The sequence below is a fragment of the Condylura cristata genome, unplaced genomic scaffold (assembly GCF_000260355.1).
Source record: "Condylura cristata isolate star-nosed mole 26May11 unplaced genomic scaffold, ConCri1.0 scaffold00014, whole genome shotgun sequence".
Lineage (NCBI taxonomy): Eukaryota > Metazoa > Chordata > Mammalia > Eulipotyphla > Talpidae > Condylura > Condylura cristata.
The window spans coordinates 30,778,749-30,798,233 of NW_004567115.1; the positions used below are offsets into that span (position 1 = coordinate 30,778,749).

At 38.2% G+C, this 19,485-nt stretch overlaps 1 protein-coding gene across 2 annotated transcripts; it reads left to right on the forward strand.

Annotated features, from left to right (window-relative positions):
* Positions 1 to 6,567: 6,567 nt before the first annotated feature.
* CCNL1 (cyclin L1) lies at positions 6,568 to 18,256 on the forward strand. Of its 2 annotated transcripts, XM_004682315.2 has the most exons (11): positions 6,568 to 6,890; positions 7,153 to 7,227; positions 7,673 to 7,782; positions 13,098 to 13,218; positions 14,243 to 14,307; positions 15,992 to 16,091; positions 16,204 to 16,308; positions 16,405 to 16,546; positions 16,775 to 16,886; positions 16,974 to 17,072; positions 17,731 to 18,256. In XM_004682315.2, the coding sequence occupies exons 1-11, from the start codon at positions 6,600 to 6,602 to the stop codon at positions 18,077 to 18,079; spliced, it is 1,569 nt and encodes a 522-aa protein (XP_004682372.1). In that variant the 5' UTR covers positions 6,568 to 6,599; the 3' UTR covers positions 18,080 to 18,256. The 2 variants fall into 2 exon arrangements, with proteins under 2 accessions (XP_004682372.1, XP_012580448.1); XM_012724994.1 differs by lacking the exons at positions 16,204 to 16,308; positions 16,405 to 16,546; positions 16,775 to 16,886; positions 16,974 to 17,072; positions 17,731 to 18,256 and having other exon boundaries at positions 14,558 to 16,077.
* Positions 18,257 to 19,485: the final 1,229 nt, after the last annotated feature.

Below are 19,485 nucleotides of genomic sequence, written 5' to 3' on the forward strand. Positions count from 1 at the left end.
CCTGAATTGTGTTTTTGTCTCTGCTCTCTGCTCTTTCCTCAGTGGCTTCATGCTTAGACTGGTTCTCTTCTCCAGCGTTAAGACAGCGATCAGTAGCTGAGGACTTTCCTCTTCCACTCAGCAATCCTACTATCAACAAGGGCTTCTCTCCCCCTTATTTCTTACTGGCAAGAAAACTGAGCTTGAGTAATTGCCTAACTTAAGCAAATTGAATACTTTGCCTGAAGTTACACAGCTACTAATTGATAAGATTTATTTGTGTGCTTATAGTACCACTGAGTTCTATTTCCTCTTCACTGAGATTAAAGAGATAAAATCACCCATTCTCACTGCTCAGTTTATCGTTGGACTAGCAGTTTCAGCATCTCCTGGAAATTGGTTTTTCAAAAATAGGGGTTCTTTAAGTGTCATCCAGACATTTAATTTAATTTTACTTATGCATATAAGAATGGGGTGTAAGCTAAAGGTATAATGGGTGAGAGGATTCACCAGAGACAGAGTAGGGAGCAGAATAAGCAGATCTACTGAAATACACTACTGAGTGGAGCAGCGGGAGAGACAGGAGAGGTCTGCTGTACCAGGTGTGTCACCTCCCTGGCCAGGGATCAAATTCATGCCACAGTGGCTGGCAATAGTGCTGTGTCTTTAACCCCTGTGCCATAAGGAAGTCCACACCCAGACATTTTAAATCATATTGTCAGATGATCTGCATGTGTCTTAAAGTCTGAGGAGCATTTCTTTAAGAGTATCAGGAAATTGCACTGTATTGATTTTCTATGGCTGTTATAAAAAATCACAAATTTAATGGCTTAACACAATTTATTGCTTTATAGTTTCTATCGGTCAGAAGTCTTAAATCCATTTTGCTGGGTCAAATTCAAATATCAGCTGGGCCACACCTCCTGATGTGGTTTGTATGGAGGTCATGGTAACAATCTTGATCAACTTCTGACATATATCATAATGAATCTATCTAGGATTGGCTTGACTAGTTTATTTTCAATTAACAGGTATTAAATATCTTCATGTGAAGCACCCTCTTTGGACCTTAATTTCCAAAGGGGAGTGAAAAAGAGGAGAATGAAATTGTCACCTTTAATCTAACTTCCCAGCACCCAGCAAATCTGTGGTTTTGTTGGCTTTACAGCTTGGTTTACCAAATTGGCATTGGCCTTAACCCTTAGTTATACCTCTGTAACTTCTGGAAACACCTCTGAAAATTGTCCCAAAACCCATGTCCACACTCAGACAGCAAACTACTTTACCTTACTACTCTGTTGACCCCCCTCCCCATCTTTTGATTAAAGCAATTCCGCTAGCCTCCAAGTCTGCAGCCCATGCCTGTGTGGAGCAGAGGTTATGGGCTATTTCACTAGGCCACTGGAAGGGCAGAGTACATGAGAATAGAAGTGGAAATGTGACTGGGCTGAAAAGGAACAAAATAAATGGGCACTTACAGCCCTCTATGGGGGACAGAGGCCTATGGGGCAGGATGGGCACTTCAAAGTGAAACTTAATCCTAAATGGAGAAGAAAAGACCAGCCAGGCTGCCTATGCAAGGCATCAGGAGAAAAACATGCTATTCATTCCACATATTCTGAGTATCTATCATATATATAATATCTATTAGATTCTGTGGAAAATGCAAAATAAACACAAAAATGTTCCAATTTTTAAGGATTCTTGAATCCTTAAATACCCATGAAATGATCCAAATGCCCATGAAATGACCAAGTGACAATCATAATAGTACAGGATCGTGTGTCAGGATGTATATTAGAACTTTGTACTAGGCAGAAGTACAAAAATGGGGACTTTGGACTCCTGCCTAGATGAGGTGGGATGGCGCTGGCAAAACATCAACTGGATCTCAAAAACAAAAACCCAGTAAGTAGAATTTGACTTGCAGAGAGGAGGAATAACACTGCACACTTGAGAAATAGACTGTAGGAAGTGTGACTTCAGGAAGGTAAAGGACTGTGTTAATCAAGGAGACAGGTCCAGTGCATCTTGGTTGTGGTGGAGACTTAAGAGGGAAATTAGATGAAGTGCTAACTTGATTAGGAAATAAATGACAAGATTAAATTAAAGAAAGTATATCTTGCCTAAAGGTGTTTGATCTCTATCATTTTATTTCAGAAGTTTTAATTCAAGGAAGTGTGGTAAGGAGATTAAAACAAGGGATTAGAGATTTCTGGGAATCCGCCTAAGTGAAGGATAGGAGAGAGCAGAAGCAAGAAGGCTATTTAGGAAGCTACTCTAATGCCCTAGGCATAACAGCAGATACGGTAACTGTGAACATAGAACAGGCAGACTAAAAGACAATTTTCTTTCTTAAAGGTAGGAATACCAGGTCTTGGTGCTTACAATAGAATGAAGAATAAATAAACAAAGAGAAGTTTGTGATTCAAGATGTCTGGATGACAACAGAATTTTTGACCTGCAAGGGAGTCTGAATTTCCAAACTTAAAGAACTGAACAAACAGTGGTTGCTTAAAGCCTCAGAACCAGGTCTCATCAGGACCCGCATCTAAATGCTCTATGAGATTTACCAAGCAGTAAAGCCTAACAATTCATTACAAATAAATTACTTTGAAAATGACACTATGATTGAGAGTAACCAGATGAGATTATGTTGGCATATAACCACCACAGGGCTAAGTGAAAAATTGTCCTCTATCTGGAGTAATTCACTCCTGCAGTAATTCATTCCTATGAAGTCAGTTGCTCTGACTTCTGTTGTAAACAGAAATTCCATTAGCAACTTCTTACAGGTTGTAAGTTCTTCCTGATGACTTCAAACATAGATGACTTAGTCCTGTCCTACCTGCTTTTTGCACTTAATGGTCACATTATCATTTGTCTTCGTTTATTAAGAATGTGTCTTCTTGGCACTGCAGACCTCTCCTGACCCACCCGCTGCTTCCCTCAACAGTGTACTTCCTTGATCTGCCTGTTCTTCTCCCAACTCTGTCTCTGATGAATCCTCTCATCACCCCTGCACCTCTGGCCTATACCCCAGTTCTGTATGCAGAAAAAAAAGTATCTTCTTTAGGTAAGGATATACGCCTAATTACTTAGTCTAAATTACTGAGTTGTTATTAAAAACCTGTGACCTGCTAATGAATAGCCCATTGAAATTGCACCAAGTACAAACTTTTGGATTAAAAAAGCTAAAAGTTTAAATACTAGTGGGAAACATTCTCCTTAGATACACTTCCGAATCTAAAAGAATAAGAAATGATTTAAGCATCAGGAATGATTCTTCGTAGCTACAGAGAGGCCACGGATAGTTCCATTTGCCTTCAGCTTTCATCTGAAGCTTGCAGATGGTGACACAGTGAAAATGCAACTTTACTCTAGCTATCACTGATTTCCTGTTAAATATGATGAATGCAGTCTACTAAGGAGACCTCTATTTGTTGGTAAAGAACATACTAAATATACAATTGACTTCCTATTCCATTTTTTTTTTCAAGCAACAAATTTACCTCCTGATAGGACAGTCTCACTTGCCTGAACTCATTTCTACTAATACTTTCATACAATAAAACATAAGCCTTACTTTTCTCAACTCTGGATCTTTTATGTAACACTGAATAGAATACATCTTAGGCTTTCCACTTTAATGTTAGATTTTGGAAGTGGAGCATGGAGAAACAATCTTTTGCAAAATAACTTAGGAACAATGTAACACCTATAACAATAAGGATTTGGCCCTGGTGAGAGTGGGCTAGTTTTAATTTTCTTTAATTTTGTCCTCAGACAACTTTGTGGTCTAGCCACTAGACCCATTGTTTTCCATCCTCTGGATTTAAAAAAAAAAATCCTCATGGATTTTTTTTAAGACACTAAAATTAAAATAACATCATAGTTTGATGAATTAGTGCTAAGCAAATCAAGCATTGGCTCACTCTTCTACCACCCATGTTGAGGCTGAAGAGGAACAATATAGTTATATATATATATATATATATATATATATATATATTGGGGTAGAGTCAGAAAGGTGTGCGAAATGGGCACAAAGTTATAATCTGCGTGATTCTGTTTTTCTGGAAATGACTTCCAGACCAAGGAGATAGGGAGCAGGGAGGCCCACTGGGAAAAAAAAAATATTAGAAGTAAAGCAAGTAATCTCTCTCCCACAATTTCTCCCTCTTATGATTGTGAACTTGGATTAATCATAAATCAACAGGGTAAAAATAAATTTAAAAATATCAAAATATCTAAATCATTTTATTGGAGAGGCATGGTGAAGACCCTCTGAAATGGAGAAAAAATTATTGAGAAATAGACTTAAAAATTAGTAAAATTATTTAAATTTTCTTGAAACTTGTTTTTCAGTGAAGCATATTACCAATTTTTTTGAAAAAAAATTTTTTTTGAAATCATTGAAAGCATTAGAAGTTGCGAAAATAGTGTATGTTATTATGTACCATTTACCTAATAGTATTCTACCTTACACAATCATAGATGGCCGAAACCAGGAAATGGAGCATATCATCCACTAGTTGTTGTTGTTGTTGTTTTTTACAGATTTCAAAGTTTACTATAGTATTTTAAATGATGTTTGAATACTGGGGAGGTAAGTTCCCTTGAAAGCAGCTTGTTCAAAAAGTTATAGGAGATGACGAGATGACATGCAGGAGGTTGAGTGCTTTAGCCAGCCCAGAATTGCACTATTTTAGAGTAATGTTTCTTAACCCTAGTCGAACAGTCCAGTCAGGGAATGATCGGCAAAATCCAACTAGGGCTGGAGTCACTTCATATCACTGACATAACCTTATTTATTTTTGCATACAAGAACTAGGGTGCAGGCCAAAATTGCCAAGGGTGAGAGGATTCATCACAAACAGGATGGGGAGCAGATGAGGCTGATCTACTGAAATACATTGTTGAGGGAAGCTGTGAGCGAGACAGGAGACTTGGCTTAATTCCCTTGACCATGCATGGGATCTGGGGTAAAACTGGGTTGCTGCAGTGAGTGAGAGGCCCTACCTGTAGCTTGATAGCCCTGAGACATCAACCTCTGCTCCAAGAGGGAGGCCCAGCTGAATGCTTTTTAATGAAGTTTTTAAATATGTTTTGCATTTGTGACATCACTGATAAATGAAATATAGTCACATTCCCTTTGCTCTACAGACCCACTTTTCAACTGACTTTTTATTCTTTAACAAACTAAGCCTTAAATATAAGCTATGAAACAGAAAACCTGGACAAAACAAACCTCTTCTATTCAAACATGGGATAAAGAGATGGAGTAAACACTATCTACTCCTTTTCCTCCAATTTCAAAAGTCCAGCAGTTTTACCAGCTTCTGGGTTCTTAGTTCTCCGAGAAACAAATAATGGGGATTCACATTTTGCTGGTGTCAAGTAAGAATTTAGCAAAACTTATGTTGCTCCTGGTAGAAGAGTCAGCATCGGGAACATGTCTGTGTGCTGCTCCCTGAAAAACAGGTGAAGGCTACGTAAGTAGTTTTAACCCAGCTTAGAGGGCCTCAATTTCTTGTTTACTCATGTCTCCATCTCTCCAACTCATGATCCCCTCTGCCTTGAGCTCATCATGAAGGATTCATGAAGAGTTGTTATCAGTAGCCTAGGGGGGTTGTTAGTCATGGTAAAGACTTCACCTGAAGTCTTTTATATTGGGAAAAATGTTCCATCTTAGAGTCAGGGACAGACACTCTCTCTCAGTGTGGGAATGCGACTTGCCTCCCATTGTCAGGGAGAAAACGTTGAGTTCTATTTTATGGACTTCTTTGGCCTCAGGCAGAGCTGTGGTTCAGGATCATGGAATTCCCACAGGACCCTACCTCCTACCTAAGTTTACAGGATCGTTTTTACCTCAAAGTTGAAGTAAAGTGCTAAGAGGAAAAATGTACGAGATTTTCCTCATTCTGCCTAGCTGGGAAACCTTGTCACCAGACTCCCGGGCGTAGGCCAATCATCTCTAGGCTTCATGCCCTAAACCTGATTTTGGAGTAGGGGTTTTCCAGATCACTGAGAGCTGTGTCGACATCATTAGCTCACGCGTCCATTTCGCCGCCACCAGAACCACCGCTGCAGCTCACAGTCCCACTTTCTCCAAGTCAGGAAGTTGCACGCTGCCCTCCTCTATACCGGCCCTTGGAGTGACTTGGGCCCCAACCCCTGCTGCGCATGCGCACATTCAGGGCGGCGGGGAATGCTTCTCTGACCTCGCGGCGGGTCAATTTTGCCAGCTCTAAAGAATGACAGGGGTCTTGTGTCGTGCCTATCCCCGTGGTTGACAGTACTACCACCGAGGCCGCCTGCTGCCTGTCCTAGCTAAGAAGGGCCACTGCAGGGGGCCTCCGGGCTCGGGGGTCCCAGTTGCCGCACCCTCCCAAGGCCGGGATACAGAGCTGGAACCCTCAATGTAACCTAGCGCTCTCCCAGCCCAAGGGCCGGGGGGCGCGGGGCGGGGCTTAAGGGACTAGTTGGTGCCGGCGTCGGCGTGCTGACGTCGGGCGGAAGCGCACGCGGTGCAGCGGCCCGGAAATAGGTTGCGCGCAGCACCGCGGGTCAGTCCGGCGGGTTGGCTGCGTCGGGCGTGCGTACAGCTCGCGGAGACCATGGCGTCCGGGCCTCACCCGACCGTCGCCGCCTCGTCGGCCGCCCCGAGTGCGGGCGGCTCCAGCTCCGGCACGACGACCACGACGACGACCACAACTGGGGGAATCCTGATCGGTGATCGCCTGTACTCGGAGGTGTCGCTTACCATCGACCACTCGCTGATCCCGGAGGAGAGGCTGTCGCCTACCCCTTCCATGCAGGACGGGCTCGACCTGCCCAGCGAGACAGATCTGAGGATCCTAGGCTGCGAGCTCATCCAGGCCGCGGGTATCCTCCTCCGGCTGCCGCAGGTCGGTGCGCGGGTCGGGTCGGGCCTAGGTATTCTCGGGGTGGGGGTGGGGGTGGGGAGCTAGGCGAGAGGACCATAGGGGGAGAATTCGGTGGGGGAGTCTAGTGGGGGCAGAGGTTAACTGGGGCGAGAGGAAGCGGTTCTGGTGCGGGAGGGGGCGGACTGGAGGGCTCTTGAGGGGGAAGGGAGAAGGGGGAGGGCAACGTGCACAAGATGGCGCCGGCGGGCCCGCCTGACCTGCCTCCGTCCTCTCTCGTCTGCAGGTGGCGATGGCGACGGGACAGGTGCTGTTTCACCGATTCTTCTATTCCAAGTCTTTCGTCAAACACAGTTTCGAGGTGAGCAATGCGGGGGCGGTGGACGGAATTTCTTTATCCGGAAGTAGGAACAGGAAAGGGGGGGGGGCGGTAACCAGCTTTGGGAAAAAGGGAGTGGTGAGACCAGGCCTTTGTACCTTGTTCCCTTCCACGGGGAAGTGGGGGATTTTCAGAATGTGCTTGGAAAACTAAGATAATGGCTCCCGAGACCGGGTGACCTATTTTCAAGAGTTAGAATAGTCGAGAAAATGCAAAACTCCTGAGTTTACTTTGTATCTGAAGTTAAGAGGACTCCTGAATAAAAGCACATACCAGCTTAGCTGAAGAAACTGTGACCTAGAAGTCTCACATGTGGGTTAGTAGTCCCCGTGTCTTAAAGTTTCCTGGTCAGAGTTAGTACCTTAGACTGTAACGGGTACTTTTGCCTAACCATAGTCTGAATTCACTGGATCTTGTGTGCTTTCAGATTGTTGCCATGGCTTGTATTAATCTTGCATCAAAAATTGAAGAAGCACCCAGAAGAATAAGAGATGTGATTAATGTATTTCACCACCTACGCCAGTTAAGAGGAAAAAGGTAAGATTGGCATTATTGAACACAGCTGCTTTTGCTACTGTTGTACTGTGCACCAATCATCAATTCAAACATTCTTTCCTCTCAAGTTAAAGTGGACGCAAAGGAGAACTGACTTTGATTTAGGTGTTAAAATTCACATAGGTGCATGCTGATACTCTGAAAAACCATAATTAACCAGCTATCTAAAGTTTGTAGAGGCAGTTGCATTTGTGGACAATCGTAACAGTGCTGTGAAGCCAGTCCGGTGGTTTAAGATTAAACAAGAAAGGGAATACGTTTGGCTCAAGTGTGAGTGTATTCTGTAAGTTTTCCCTCCCCACCCCACCTCTGGAAGACTGAAGGTTTGAAGTTTTTTTTAAACGTAGTAGTTCAAGTTCACATTGTGGCAACGTTTTGTTTAGATTGTTTTTGTACTCCAAGCCCCAGTTAATTCTTTATCAATTGAGGTTGGCTTTTGTTAGAATACTTCTCAACATTGAACTACGATATATCGCATAATACCGGACTGAAAGGACTGCAGGATGATAAAAGTTTGAAGTTTGAAGTCAAAGGGATTAAACAGGTATTTTGTTTTGGTCAGATACAGTCTCAGTGAGTGGGTTAGAAAAGTAATTGGATTGCATTTGGATAAGACCCACATTTGATCTTGTAAGAAAAGAGACTGAAATAGTGTCTTAAAGGTGTTGTGGCTACATGATAACGCTTATGTGGGACCTGTATTAGATAAGGCAGTAGCAAAAAGTTCTAGTTAACGTCGTAGGTGACTTTGTACCGCAGAGAATAATACTCGGTGTAGATTAGCTTCTGTGCTTACCTTATTAATAAACTGTGGTGATGTTAAACTTGTACTGAGTTTGGAAGGTTATTAAAGGATTTTAAGTTGTGTTGGGGTTGGGTGTTGGTTAGTCCCAAATTAGTATTCTACAAGAGTGGTCTTTATTGGCTGAATCTTTGAGGTGGCAGTAATAGTTCTGAATACAACTGTTCTGAGACCAGAAAATAGTAAAAGTAACCTTATAAAACAACTAGTAAAATGTCTGAAGCATTGCTTCCCAGATAGTTTTCACAAGTTTTCTTTTTTTCCGTTTTCTTACATTCTTTTTTTCCTCCATCTTTTCGCATTCACCCTAACTATCCAGAGATAGATTAGTCTTTCATTTGAAAGTATCTTTTAGCTTCTTGGTAAGGTATCCTTGGAAAGAGGAAGATTTCAAATTGGTATTTAGTGTGGCCTAAGCTAAAATTTGTATTTACATATCAAGCTAATTCTTCAGAGTATTTAAAACAAAATGACAATAATAAAATGGCTCTTTATCTTTAGTCAAGGATGCTGTTTGTTTAAAGGAAATAGTTTTCTGGTAGTGTATTTGTACCATTGAGCCAACTATTATGTAATCATTTCTAATGATTATCTACTTTGAAAGTTTTCTATAAGATGTAGCATATTCTTCCCTGATGTCAGAGTAGGTTTTTAACTATAAAACTTTGGAATTTAACATACCTCACCTGACTGTTGTGTCTGATTAACAGTGTGTTTTTTGGTCATTATTACGGAGAAATTGATTTTTTCCTCAATCATAGAAGTCTGATTATAGCATGAAATTTAAAAGGAGTTGTTAATTGCATGGAAGCCTTTTAAAAAGAAAAAGCAGGATATAAAAGTGTTTCTATGCATATTACAAGTTTACTCAGACACGTAACTTGTATATGTTATTAACTTCAACTCTTTTTTCCCTTGCAACCGACTATACAGCGACCAGCTACATTTACCAAAGCCTGGGTGATGTGGAGTGGTACATAGAGATGAAGCTGTCGTCATGGCAACAGTGAGTGAAGTATCGAAAATCCCCAAGGAGAAGCCAGTGCTCTGAGAATAGGTCACTGGAATCGGGGACTAACAGGTTGGCCACTGGTGAACCATTTAGAAAAAAACTCCTGTTTCTTGTTACAAGCTTTTGTCTTTGCTGTCCAAGTTATAAGAATTACAGTTTTAGGGACTTTTTGCATAAATTATTTTTGTTAGAAAGTATTATCAATGGTCTTTAGTTAGGTAAAGTATATCAGTTTGTCTTAATGGTACTGTTAATCGCATTTATGCCTAGCTTTAAAGTGTAGGATTATCTTCATCATTACAAAGGAGTCTGTTTAGTTTAGTCTTTGTTTGGGTCATTCTCAGACTGCATATTTGCTTCACCAGAGGAGATTTTTGAAAATACCAATGCCCAATCCCCATTCTAGATTGACATTTTTCCCCTTTAACTTTTTATAGTTTGAATATTAGCTTTTAAGCCCGGAGTAAATGACTGCATTTAAAGGGAAGATTACTTTGTTTCTGTAATTTCCAGTCAAAATCTCCTTTCTATATACAGTATATTCCTGCAAATTTTAAAGATTTTTGTTAGGACTTTGTTTCAACAAAGTCCATTTTCACAATGTAAACCTTGTCTTAAAAAGTCTTTAAAGACTTGGCAATCACTCATTGGTTGACATCATGTCTTTTTAATGTTACATAGATCATAGATAAGATTTGGAAGGAGGGTCTTTAACTTAAAGTAGCCTTCAGTTTGTTTAAACACTGAAGAAAAAGTGTTCTTTTTGAAGTGTGCATTACAAGTTTCTGTATATTTGAACCAGCAATCTGCCTCTTTGTAAACTGGTTATTTTCTTTAATATATGGCCTCATGAACCAGTTCCAAATCCCTGTACCATTGAGTGAGACTAACCTAATCCTCTTTGGGTCTTCTAATCTTTAATTTCCCCTTTTAAATTGTATTTCAACTAAACAAATGCTAAAGGAAGGATAATCCAAGAGACCAGATGATAAAGGTTCTGTGATTGGATCCAGTAAAAACTCAAGATTTCCTTCTATGACCAAAATTTCAAAAATGTCCTTTTTTAGCAGAAATCTGACAAATTTAGGGGCATGGAAGATAGTGTTGATAATGAAAAAAATTATCTAGTGTTTTTTTGTTGTTTCTTTTTTTAAGGAGATTTTTAAATGTCTCCTTTTCAAACTTAATGGAAATCCTAGCAAGCCTCCTTTCCATTCCATGGCACCTTTTGCCATGGAAAGTACTAATGGATACTTTGTTATATAAAAAGTAAAGTACTTGCAATTTGGGTATACTTTTTCCTACTAGTATAAATTAGTCTGATAGTTGTTAGTTACATAGTTCATGTTTGATTTGTTAGGGAAAATTTTTGAATGAAAGGGAGATAAATCAGGTATAACATGCTTAAAGTTTAAAAATTTCAGTTAGCAGAATTAAGAGAGGTTGAGTATATAGTTGAATTAAAGTAAATAAAGGATTTGTTTTCCATAGTTTTGATGTTTGTGGAATTTGGACACAAAACAGGAAAAGTAAAAATTGTGGCAGAATAGATGGAAAATAATATATTTCAGAAGGATTAATGAAGGCATAATCCTGATTTGGACCAGGTAGTTGCTATAACTCAAATTTAAATGGCTATTTGCAAAAACAGTAAATTTTAACAGGCTTTTATAAGCAATTCTTATTAAAAGGATATTGGTGTATTTGCCCAGCATAAATGAGGAAATGAAACAAAACTGCCTTTGTACTGCTTTTAATAATGGTAATTCTGGAGGGTGTAGTTTGTTTAGCTTTTGTGGATACAGAGTAGTGCAGCTACACCAGTCTCCTGATGCTGCTTGAAGGAGGCCATCAGTTAATCTGCCTTAATCCTCAGAAGGTCTGAGGTGGGCAAAACTTCTGAATCACCTCTTAGCATGCTAAAACTTGGAAAGTAATCTTTGGAATATGTTTTCAAGTCTATACCTTTATTTTGCTCTTTTTATTTTTTCTTTAAACACCAAAGAGCAGTTGTCTATTCCAGTGAAATGAATTCATGGCTAAAATTTTATGTTAGAATCAGTTACCTCCCCATTTGGTGGCTTCATTCCTCACACCTTTTATAGGTGTAGTAGGAATTAAACTGAGTGAACTGAGTGAAGGCCATTTTTAACATTGCTGTTTTCCATCTTGTCAGCCTTTCCAGCTTTTGTCTTTTTGACTGTAGCACGATTTGAAAAAAAAAATTAAGCACTTTGCTGTTTGTAGTAGGAGAAAGTAAGGAAAATATGTAACTTTTATTCTGATGACATGTGCCTGTGAAGGTAATTGAAGCTCATTTCAGATTGTGTTCTAATCTTAAATGGATGTAGTTAGAATAACTTTTTATTCTAAAAGGTGTTTTCTGGTTTTGGGAGTATGATAAATGAGTTGCGAGTTTGAGGTAAATATTTATAATGATTATAGATGAATTTTGTCTAGAGCAAAAGCTCTTTAAACTTTAGGTAGAAAATAAATTAAGTATAGAGGAAATATTTAAATGTTCTGCCTATGTATATACATACTTTGATGTATATGCATACTTTGATATATATGCATACTTTATGATCACTGTCCCAATGAAGTTTTTGTTGGTTCACTCTAAAAATACATTTAAACAAAGGCCTTGAATACATCCCATGCATTTTTAAATGAAAAATCAAGTTCTGACAGATAAATCAGTAAGCCAGTTTTGAAATTGACTTAAATGAAAGTCTTTTTAGTTGATTATGTTAGTTCAAAACAATGAACTGCTGTATATATATGTATATATATAGCCTTCTGCATTATAACTTGAAAATTTATATTATCTGGCACGGGGCCTTGAGTGTTCTTTCACTCTGCTCTTCCTTCCTCTCTTGCATTACATACTAGAGTATTGCCTAATAGCTACATTTGACAAAATTTTATTGACTACTGAGTTTTGAATATGATTTTTTAATTTTAATCCTTTGGTAATGGAGATGAGCCCTTTCAAGTAGATTCTTAGAAATCTTCATTTAAACAAACTCTTCTCAGGTCAATCTGGATTAACTACTTACTACTTTTATTCTTTAATTTTGACCATAAACTAGCCAAGAGTTTTTTGATAGAATAAGAGAAATCATTAATTTATGAGTTTTCAGAGTAAATATTTTCAAGGGCACATTAGTTTTATCATTAGAAAATGTGATTAAGTTGATCAGTTTATGTGCCCAGTGTCTGTATAATAGCGTCAACAAGAGTAAGTCCCAAGATTATTATAGGGTCGAGGTTGAGTTAGTTTATATAGGAATTTAGTCTAGAAAGAATATATTTAATTAGCATAACTTGGACAGCATAAGATTAATGCTTTAACTTGTTTGCAGGAGTTTAAAAAGCTGGTTTCTGTTGCCAATAGTTGGTTGGAAGGGAAAATGGAGATGCCACAAATAAAATTTTTTGGATTTGCAAAACAGTTTTGATTTTATTTCTTACAAACTATAGGACTCCAAGCCCCCTGATCCTTGATCAGAACTACATTAACACCAAAAATCAAGTTATCAAGGCAGAGAGAAGGGTGCTAAAGGAGTTGGGATTTTGTGTTCATGTCAAGCATCCTCATAAGGTGAGTTTTAGAGTACAAAAATAACAGTCGTAAGTATTAGGTTTTTTTCTTGAAATTTTATTTTACATGAATTTTTACTGTTTGGGTTTGAGAATTAACCTTGATTTTTGAAAGCATACTTTTGGATTGGAGTAAAATCGGAGTCAGAAAGACTTAAGCTCAAGTCTCTGTATTATCTGGGCATACAAGTTAATTTGCTTCTACTGAACTCAGTTTCCCTACCTAGAAAACAGATTGTGAAATACTTCATTTCAGTGAATACATAATATGTTTCTACCTGAATCCCTGACAGCTGCTTTGTTGAATAATGAAATGCTCAAAACATAATGGCAGGTTACTGTTAATGAGTGTTCATAGGTTTCTCTGCATCTCTTGGTTTGCCTATGACCAACATAAGTAATAATAGCAAAAGATGGGTGCTTTAAATCTGAACTATCTGGGATGGAAACTTGTGCCTGCCTTTAGCTGTGTTGCGTTGGCAGATACTTACACAGATCACATGTCTCTATTTTTTTTAATGGTGGTGATACCAGTCCAGAAAGATTTTGACTGGATTGAAATCAAAAGCCTGTCATGTAATTTTATTAGCTATATTTTAGTGTGATAAGTTTTACTATGGAAATACTAATATTTGATAACTTAATGTAGTACTGTTACTTATTATTACCATACCTACTATTAAAAATAGTAGCTCAGGTACATCTTAATTGTACCTTGGAGTACTAAATGAAATCATTTAGCATGGTGTCCATCAAACATCACAAGCATTCAGAGGAAAATTAGGCATTTTTAATTGAATTGATTACCTCCTATTCCTGTGTAATTCTAGAATATATTACAGATCATGATTTTTGTGAGCTCTTGTAGCACCCCATATTAATACTTACATTCATTTTAGGTTGGTCTGTATTATCTAAACAGTCACAGGAGAATTAAAACTTGCACCTAACATTGTAGTCTTTGAACTCTGTACTCTTGAAGAACCACCAATATGCTAAATTGGGCTTTTTCCCTTGTCCTTCAGATCATTGTTATGTATTTACAAGTCTTAGAATGTGAACGTAATCAAACCCTGGTTCAAACTGCCTGGTAAGTTGCTTTTTAACATATCTTTCCTAGCCAGGAAAACAGAAGCAGAAATAAAGTAAGTTTCATTTTCTCTTTCCAAAATAAGGAGATGGGTTTGTTTTGGTGCTTTTTGTTTTTGTTTTTTTGTTTTTATTTTTTAACCAAAAGGTGAAGAATGCTTATTTCTGCTTCCTGTTTTCTTGGCTTGACTTATTACTTTTAATGGAGAACTCAATTTAACTTTGTTCTTTTTTCTACTCTTTAATTAAAGGGTAGTCCATGATGGTAAGTCATAGAACCCTCTGCACTTCAGCCCATGACCTCAGGATGGCCTGATTGGCTGCCCTGCTCTCCAGCCAATCCAGTGCAAGCTCTCATCCGAGATTCACTGAAGTGGTCCATATCCATCTGGCAGCATCTTCTAGTTCTGTCGGGGTGTCAAAAGGATTTGTATATTTGCTTCTAGAAGTAACTCTTCAACATGCCTATGTATTTAATGTATACTTGTGACTATCAAAATGAATAGTTCAGTTTTGATAGATTTGTTCAGTCATTATGAATTATGATTGATTTCTATTTTTAGTATGTATAGCATGAATTCTGCCAAAGGAAACTAACTGGAAGCCTAAAATGGGCATGAGTCCCGTGTTGGTGAACTTTATAGCTGCTAGGCTATTGTAGGCAATACTGTTAGAAAAGGAGTGCTTCATTTTTAAGAGATGCTAATATGATGTGAGCACTTTAGAGCTTGGACTTCAGAGATGCAGATGTGTGATGTGGAGTGCTAGCTTACTGAAGATAAAACAAGGAGTTTGTGGTCCAGCCATAAATACTGTCTCAGGACTGTCTATAATGTACAGCACTTTAATGTTTCTGTTCTGGACTTAATGACTGCCATGCTTTTAGATTCAGTAAATGTTAGTAGTATTAGAAAAGTTTTTGCTTTTATAAAATGCATGACATTTTCAACATGTTTAGCAATTTTCATGGGTAAGGATTTTTTAAGAAATACTCTTTAACGTAACTTTTTAAAGAATCTGTGCAATTTTTAAAAATACTTTAGGAATATTGTGGGGGTGGGTTCACTGATAAGGTCCAGCAATTGATTAACTGAAATAGTTTTATCTCTCTTATTTATACTTAATCACACAAAAAGGTATGTTATATATTTATTGCTCTTCACTTCCCTACTTAGATTTTTTTGAAGTAGCTTAGTTTTCTTAATACAAGTATAACTCATTGAGTGATTACTGAAAATGCCTTTTTACCCCTGTCACAGTACTTTGAGTTTTTGAAAGAACTTGGTTGACACTGCTTTTTTCATTGTGGATAAAGGAGAGATGGTCAATAATCAATGGCTTGAAGTATCGTTGGAGTGGTTTATCAGTTTTGAAACGAGTATTGTCAGAATTGATTTTCCAAGATTGCTTTCATTACTGAAATATTAACTTTGAGTAAGTTCTATCTGGTATAATACGGAATTATTTTAAAGGACTTTGGTCATACTTAAGAAAGGTAAAGAATGGTTTTATTGTTAAAATTCTTACCTCTTACTGATACTGAATTGTTGTGCTAGAATGTGAGGATGTAACTATAAATATGAGAAGAAAAAAGAATAAAGTAGATTGAGTCTCCAATTTTATGTAAGTTTCAGGGGAACTTGATTTGTTCCGCATACAAAGCTTATGGTTGAAATATTTTTCAGGAATTACATGAATGACAGTCTTCGAACCAATGTATTTGTTCGATTTCAACCAGAGACTATAGCATGTGCTTGCATTTACCTTGCAGCTCGAGCGCTTCAGGTAGGTGTATATAATTTGTTCTGTCCTACTGGGTAAATTATAGAAGCGTTACCACTTTCCTTAATAAAAACAATGAAAATTTGATTTAGATCATTCTCTCTTACTGGTTTAGATTCCATTGCCCACGCGTCCCCATTGGTTTCTTCTTTTTGGTACAACAGAGGAGGAAATCCAAGAAATCTGTATAGAGACACTTCGGCTTTATACTAGGAAAAAGGTAATTGCTGTCATCTTGTATTTGTGCTAAGAATCTAAGCTACTTTTAAAAAACCAAAACCAAAAAAAAAATACCAACTTCATTTCCCTCCAATAGCCAAACTATGAATTGCTGGAAAAAGAAGTAGAGAAAAGAAAAGTAGCCTTACAAGAAGCCAAATTGAAAGCAAAGGGATTGAATCCTGATGGAACTCCAGCCCTTTCGACCCTTGGTGGATTTTCTCCAGCCTCTAAACCATGTAAGATTTAGTCAGAATTGAGATAAGTTGGCCACTTTGAAGGGATATGATTATTAGAAAGCGTAAGTATGTAGCAGTTGCTTGAGCAAGGATATTAAATGCTGGTATTTTCTTTGATGATTATCAACTAGAGACTCATTCTTTTGAAGCATGGTACTTTGTTACATTTTGAAATGTTTTGCTTCCTTTTAAATCCATAAATTAACATGTCTTTACTGTTTTCTGAAGCATCACCAAGAGAGGTAAAAGCTGAAGAAAAGTCACCAATCTCTGTTAATGTGAAGACAGTCAAAAAAGAACCGGAGGATAGACAGCAGTCTTCCAAAAGTCCTTACAATGGGTGCGTGTTTCTGAGTTACCCTAGCTTGAGGATTCGGTGTTTAAATTTCTAATACTATGTAACTGAAACAATGTTTTCTTTTTGAAGTGTAAGAAAAGATAGCAAGAGAAGTAGAAATAGCAGAAGTGCAAGCCGATCAAGGTCAAGAACCAGATCACGTTCTAGATCACATACTCCAAGAAGACAGTAAGTAAATATTGTTTTAGGGGAAGCAGTTTATGGCAGAGTCTTTTGGGTGTCCCTTAAAGAAAAAACAACAGGCTATTTTTAAAGTTAGGCTAGATCTGGGCTTTTTAAACAAGGTAAATTTTAGGCAATGAGTTTGGAAATAAGTTCTGTGCCACATGACAGTTTTGGTGGTGTATGTTTATGACTTCTGATTTTACTTGTGGCTTTTGGAGACGTATAGAATCTGGCTAGGACTACAGAGGAATTTACTGCCTTGTTTGTATTGTGAAACTAGTGTTTCTCTGGTTTCAGTTAGAAATTTGATTATTTCATTAAGCACTAATAACTAGTAATCCGGTTGACCGTAGCCAAAGACTCCCTAGTTAGCTCTGTAATTAGATTGCTAGTGTTTTGTGACTCTTCCATGTCCTTTTAAACACTCAGTAAAATGCATAGCTACCAGAGGTTACTCTCCACCTTGGAATGTAAACATAGAGTACTTGGTTTATGATAGGCTTGTGGGGTGGCATAGGATAATGGGGTGTGAGGGAAAAGGCAAGTTCAGACCTGCCATTGAAACAGGACACCAGTTTAGGTTTGAAGCTGCTAGGAACACCACCAGGTAATTTGTTCCCGGTAGAAACTGAATCTAAACCTCCACTTTTTATTATCTAAGTTACAATAATAGGCGGAGTCGATCTGGAACATACAGCTCGAGATCAAGAAGCAGGTCCCGCAGTCACAGTGAAAGCCCAAGAAGACATCACAATCATGGTTCTCCTCACCTTAAGGCCAAGCATACCAGAGAGGATTTAAAAAGTTCAAATAGACATGGTCATAAAAGGAAAAAATCTCGCTCTCGATCTCAGAGCAAGTCTCGGGATCACTCAGATGCTGCCAAGAAACACAGGCACGAGAGGGGACATCATAGGGACAGGCGTGAGCGGTCACGCTCCTTTGAGAGGCCCCATAAAGGCAAGCACCACGGTGGCAGCCGCTCGGGGCACAGCCGGCACAGGCGCTGACGTCTCCTGGGCCTGTGGCACTTCCTGGTTTGCCTTCTACGGTGTGATTTATGGACTCAATCAAAACATTAAACTGATTAGGATTTGATTTTATAAAACCCTCTAGGTCTCTAGAAACACTGAGGACATATTTTGAAAAGAACTATGTTAATTTTCCTTTTTTTTTTTTTTTTTTTTTTTTTTGACGGAAAAGGAATGTTGGGCAAGGGCCGGAAGTCCGAAGCTGTAATTTCCCATGCCCTGAATCTGGTTACCATCCTAATATAGGGTGTTTTTTTTTTTTTTTTTTTTTTTTTTGCACATTAAAATGCCCTAGCAGTATCTAATTGAAAACCATGGTCAGGTTCAATTGTACCTATTATAGTTGTGTATTGTTTATTGCTATAAGAACTGGAGCGTGAATTCTGTAAAAATGTATCTTATTTTTATACAGAAAAAAATTGCAGACACTGTTCTATTTAAGTGGTTATTTGTTTAAATGATGGTGAATACTTTCTTAACACTGGTTTGTCTGCATGTGTAAAGATTTTTACAAGGAAATAAAATACAGATCTTGTTTTTCTAAACTGCTTCAAATACCTTATTTAAATAAATTATTAAAAAGAACAAAAATTTAATATTAAAATGGCTGTACTGATTTTCTGACAAACCAGTTCTTCTATTACATAGTTCCAAATGGTTAAAATGCATTTCTGATCTGCTTTGAGTTTTTTTTTAAAGATTTATTTATGCTCACTGAACTGGGGTATAGGCCAGAGGTGTGGTGGGTGAGAGGATTCACCAGAGTCAGTGGGGGACAGAACAGGCAGATGTGCTGAAATACACTGCTTGAGGGGTACAGCGGGCGGGTCAAGAGAGGTCTGCCGTGCCATTTGAGTCAGCTCCCTGGCCGGGGATCGAAACTGTGCTGCAGTGACTTTGGAGAACTTCATAATGCAGTGCTTTAATCCGTTGTGCCACCAAGGAGAGCCCTGCTTTGAGTTATGAAGATATATTTGTGGAAAAAGGGAACAAGATTGCCCCAACCAGTGTTCTGTGTATTATTTTGTTGTAGTAAGTAACCCAATCAAGACAGAACCTGATTTGCATATAAGTGGTACCATAATTAAAGTCAAAATTAAGTACTGTTTCTAAAGTGAGCAGTCCTATTACACAAATGGAAATTCATACTGTTAACCATGAATCTGGCCTAACTGTTGATTGTGAAGTTTTTCTTTACATGTTTAATGATAATTTTTATTTAAGCTGGGAAACTAAAGATTCTGTGGGTATGACTGGTTTATGAAAGTAGAATACGACCACAGAAAATAGTTTTGTTGAAATAGCCAGAACTGGTATTCAAGTGGATTATTCACTTAAATAATATATTTTTTTAAAGATTTATTTATTCATACTGAACTAGGGTA

What these genes read in the sequence shown, in the direction of transcription:
- CCNL1 (XM_004682315.2), top strand. Translation starts at nt 6,600, where the DNA reads ATGGCGTCCGGGCCTCACCCGACCGTCGCCGCCTCGTCGGCCGCCCCG. An exon ending in TCCAAAAGTCCTTACAATGG is followed by an intron (nt 16,887 to 16,973) that starts GTGCGTGTTTCT and finishes TTCTTTTTGAAG; the next exon opens with TGTAAGAAAAGATAGCAAGA. An exon ending in TCACATACTCCAAGAAGACA is followed by an intron (nt 17,073 to 17,730) that starts GTAAGTAAATAT and finishes TTATTATCTAAG; the next exon opens with TTACAATAATAGGCGGAGTC.